Source organism: Tachypleus tridentatus, chromosome 3, assembly GCF_004210375.1.
Source record: "Tachypleus tridentatus isolate NWPU-2018 chromosome 3, ASM421037v1, whole genome shotgun sequence".
NCBI lineage: Eukaryota > Metazoa > Arthropoda > Merostomata > Xiphosura > Limulidae > Tachypleus > Tachypleus tridentatus.
The window spans coordinates 102,150,585-102,155,747 of record NC_134827.1 but is presented as its reverse complement, the minus strand read 5'-3'; the positions used below and the strand labels follow the sequence as shown (position 1 = coordinate 102,155,747).

General features: G+C 39.2%; 1 protein-coding gene across 1 annotated transcript; it reads right to left on the bottom strand.

Annotated features, from left to right (window-relative positions):
• Positions 1 to 420: 420 nt before the first annotated feature.
• LOC143245931 (melanocyte-stimulating hormone receptor-like) lies at positions 421 to 2,958 on the bottom strand. The gene has a single exon (XM_076492184.1). It carries the CDS (start codon positions 2,956 to 2,958, stop codon positions 1,846 to 1,848), a length of 1,113 nt encoding a protein of 370 aa, XP_076348299.1. The 3' UTR covers positions 421 to 1,845.
• Positions 2,959 to 5,163: the final 2,205 nt, after the last annotated feature.

Genomic DNA, 5,163 nt, shown 5'->3' with positions numbered 1-5,163 from the left:
TAGTGTAGTAGCAGGCCGAGCATCATTTGATTAGAACAAAACTGCTATTGATTAGCTGCTTTAATTAGGGACAACTAGCAGGGACAGTCTTGCGTGAGTACTCGAAAACGAATTCCAAGAGTGTACGTTAGGCCTAAAGATTGTTCAGTACTATGATAGTATTGAAATGCAAATAGATTAAAAAAAAAAGTAAGCTTCCTTTATCTTAAAAGCTAAATCAAATATTTCTTTCAATTTATAACAGAACAGCATCTAACCTCATAAAATTATACGTTAGTTTAGGTTTCCGTTTTGAAAATAAAGAAGTAATATTATGTAAAACAAATACGTTGATTTGTTTTCTTGTTTTAACATGAACATATATATGTATGCATATATTGTGAAACAAAAAAGAATAAACAGCGAATAAATTCTTATATATATATATATAGTAAGTTTATTATCTGATACAAACATCCAGCGTCACAAACGCCAAACCGAATACAATAAATGCACACATAGCCTGAATCTCTAAAAATACTAAATTATAATAATACAACGGGTTTTCTTTCTAATGAATAATTAGGTGATAAACTGTTATTCTCGATTGCTGCAGTAACCTGTAAATACACGTAACTGCAGTTTGTGTTAAAGATATATATATATATATATGTAGCTTCCAATTAACACATTACAAATTATATACATTTACGATATTTCTCACTGGTTTTTAAGCAGCTTCTAAATGGAACGTGTATATTGTTTTTAGCTAATATTATTTAGCAACAGACTTTGATACAGTTTCTACAACTAATAAACAACACTGTCGATGATTTACCATAAGATAATACTAAATCCCATTCCTGGTCCGACTACCATTATCATTGATACGTCTGGATCACTGAGAACTGATTCTGTTCCAACTGCGTTTTTCACCTGGTCATGGATTAGGATTTTGTTATCCATCTGCTGTCTCATATACTTCAGTTATCGGCTGCTACCCAGTGGCTCAGAGGTAAGTTCTCGAGCTTACGACGCTAGAATTCGAGTTCCGATACTCTCTTGTGTAGCTTTGTGCTTAATAGCAACCAGACAAGTTAACTTTATTTCTGACAGCTGTACAGTGGTTATCACAGGTACCCTGACTTTTAATACAAACTAGTGTCTTTTCTCAAAGTTAATAGCTGCACGAAGAAAATGGTGCAGGTTATGCACTTCGCCATTTCGCATCCACGTTCCGAAACGGTCGAGACTCTCGAACCTGACTAAAACGACATTTACTTTGATATATCTTTCGTTTTCTCCTAATTCATAGTTTTATTTTGATATATTTCATCATAACAGTTTTTACTGTGGACCAAAGAAACACTTACAGACGTCACATCTTAAAAGACAATAATAACAATTTCAAGACAAGTGTTCGCTGTTACCGCCATACATATATAAACGTGTTTATTTCTTTCGGTAAACATCAAAGAACGATAACACCTACAAGCTGATTAGAGGAAAGACAGGCTTACAAGGTGTACAAGAGAAACAAATATTAAATATTTGTTCACCTTTGTTTACGCAATTCGTATATATTAAATACAAATGATTTATTCGCTTCACGTCAGTTTAGCCTACTTATTTTTGGATATTCACGGTCCAGTATAGTTTACGTCGAGTATTCGTGAAGTATTTGTTTTACGCTTTTTTAAATACACATTTTAGCCGTACAAAGTTTACCGACACGTGCAATAACAAGAGAAAAAGAATTGTTCGTTCAATCCCAGTACGAGACCGTATATAAACATTTCAACAAAAGTGTAATCCCACATTCGCAGGTGGGAATCTCTCCAGTAAATATTTTATTAAACCTGTCAACTACGTATAGCTCTCCTCAGAACCCGATATATGGCGCTGGCTGTGAGTGGAGTTACGGAAAGACACCATCCTGGTACTGGACGTGAAGGTGCCCCTCCTACGGAGCAGGGCTCGCTGTCTGACGGCAGTATCAGGTGGTTGAACATCACACTTTTTGGGGAGCATAGCGCGAAGAGCGTCTTGGACTTCTGTCATACGAGCTGCATAGATTACGGGGTTGACTAACGACTTCAGGATAATCAGGCTGTTTATGACGATTCCCACTGGAAGGAGAACTGTGTCTGGTATTTGTGTGTAAGGAGCTACGCAATCTAAACAGCTGACAGCAAAGAAGAGAACTGCGGGCATCCAACACAAGAGGTAAGTTCCTAGGATTAGTAGCGTGGTGACCACAGCCTTCACGTTTCGGTGGAACTGACGAGATGAGGGCACCTGAAGGAGTCTCTGTTGGTGTTGACGGATCACGAATAAGATGTGACTGTAAATTACGGTCATGATGACCAGGGGCAAGAAGAACAGTGTGGACACGATGGTTCTGAACGTCGAGAGCTGGTAGAACGTGTTTACGCTGCAGTACGGCGACCGAAAACCTTGATTTCTCACAAGAGAAAAATATAGACAAAAGAAGGACAGGGAACCGACCCAGATACCGGTGACAGTCGCGGCCACTGCTCTTCGTGTCACGGTCGCGGCGTAGTGGAGTGGACGTACTATTCCCACGTAGTGGTTTACGGTCAAAGCCAGCAGGTGGTAGACGGATACGGACAGCCCGCCCAGCCGAAACGCTTCCAGAGTCAAGGCGATGCAGCGGGTGTGAAGCCGGATGTTATACACCTCTGGAAGCAGGCTGTTGATAACTAAACCCAGTCCTAGAATAAGAGACGCGTAAGCATCTGCCGCAGCCAGGCTCAGGTTGAAGCACAGCGTGGGGGAAACGGATCGACGGACCCACTTTACAGAGACTACGATAACCAAGTTAAAAAACATGGAGACGAAACACATCGTCAGCATGAGCGGAACGACAATTTCGTAGAGTTCCTTCTTCGACGAATTCGCTTCCGTTGAGAGAGAAACGTTCGAGCTGCTGTCACCTAAACTATTATTACCATTCATGTCTCGGAATTCGTCGAAAAGATTTGTTTTAGACAAAGAGAAACAGATTATTTTGCAATAAATTTTACCTTATTTTTCCTTTTGTGTCATAAAAGTTCTGACGTTTATTATAGTTCGCTTAGTAGGAATGCAAAGTACGTATCTCACAAAATAAATATTTTCTTTGGCAGGCACGAGCCACGTGTCTTATATTTAAGCGGGAAGTATCAGAGCGAAAAGGTAGAGACTTGAGTTCCAAATGCGAGAGAGAGACAGGTCTCAAGTGGCGTAATATTGCAGTACACGGCAGATGGGCGGGCCTTGTTGGAAATCGGTTTCATCTCTGGCCTCCAGTGTCCTTGTTTGTCGGTGTACGTTGATTGCTTTCTCAATTTGACAATGTCGTCAATATTACTACAACGACACGACAGCGCAGTGTTATTACTTATGTCGGAGAGGATTTAAACCTTGGGTTTACCCTGAAGGAGGAAGAACAGTTTCATAACTGTTGATATTAATACCACGAGACTGTATAAACCTGTGACAGTTTCCGAAATTAAATTATGTTATTCGGTATCCAAACATTTCGTCACACGCCACACACACAAACACAAAGACTGGAGTGAGGATTTCTCCCAGCAGGTGTCAGATGTTTCTTTTGTTGTCAATACTTCAGTATTTATTTTCATTAGTTTGATGCAAAGTTTGGAACTTCTGTGAGTAACGTAACGTTTGATTCAACCACGTGTTTTCTTTTTAGTACTGGATTAAAAAAAACAAAAACACGTGGTTTGTTTGTTTTGTGAATTTCGCAGAAAGCTACACGAGGGCTATCTGTGCTAGCCGTCCCTAATTTAGCAGTGTAAGACTAGAGAGAAGACAGCTAGTCATCACCACCCACCGCCAACTCTTGGGCTACTCTTTTACTAACGAATAGTGGGATTGATCGTCAAATTATAACGCCCCCACGGCTTAAACGGCGAGCATGTTTGGCGCGACGGGGAAACACGTGGTTGAATCAAACACAATGTTTGATTCGATCACGTGTTTTCATTCTTATTTTACCGAGTATTAAAAAGAATTACTGTAAAACGACACCTAGAACACGAAACGATAGTAAGTTTACGTATGATAAAAAACAAAACATTCGAAATTTAGAATACGTTCTATTCTCGTCACACCAAACATGCTCGCCCTTTCAGGCGTTGGGTGCGTTATAATGTGACGGTCAATTCCACTATTCGTTGATAAAAGAGTTGTCCAAGAGTCGGCGGTGGGTGGTGATGATGACTAGCTGCCTTCCCTCTGGTCTTACTCTTCTAAATGAGGGACGGCTGGCGCAAATAACTATGTAGCTTTGCGCGAAATTCAAAAAAACAAATAAACAAAACAAACAAACTCTCTTTCAATCTCGAGAATAGAATTAATTAATTGTCTCTGTTCAGTCGACTATTATATCAAAAAAATAAAACACCAAAGTGGCATATCTTCTTCACGTGCTTGCTATTATTACCTAGTGCTAACTTATTTATTTCCAGTTTAACTTATTATTAAATATAAATTTCTTTATTTAGGTAACATATTCCTAAGATGCAAACTTCTTTGTTTTTTACTTTTAATCCATAACTTTCCCACTGTTTAATTCATTGTTAAGCATAAATCTGAACATTCTCATGTTTGATTCGTTGGTAAGTAGAAAAAAAGTTTAGCTCGCTATTTAACCCTTTATTAAATACAAACGATTTCAGTGCATTGTTTATTTCATTCTAATTAGAAACGTTTCTGCTTCGTTTTTAATTCAGAAATGCAAGAATTTTTCGCTTTGATTGTTTGTTTGTTTGTTTTGAATTTCGCGCAAAGCTACACGAGGGCTATCTGCGCTAGCCGTTCCTAATTTAGCAGTGTAAGACTAGAGGGAAGGCAGCTAGTCATCACCACCTACTACTAACTCTTGGGCTACCCTTTTCCAACAAACAGGGGGATTGACCGTCACATTATAACACCTCTATGGCTGAAAGGGCGAGCATGTTTGGTGTGACGGAGGATTCGAACCCTCGACCCTCAGATTACGAGTCGAGTCCCTTAACCACCTGGCTATGCCGGGCTCTTTCGCTTTGACGCTTTACTAAGCACATATTCATTTCAATGTTTAATTCATTGTTAGGTATAAATTTGTTCACTTTGCTTTGTAACTGTCTGATTCACTTTTAGGTAGAAATCTGTTTG

Excerpts from the sequence above, each read along its gene's own strand:
- LOC143245931 (XM_076492184.1), bottom strand. The coding sequence starts at position 2,958 with ATGAATGGTAATAATAGTTTAGGTGACAGCAGCTCGAACGTTTCTCTC.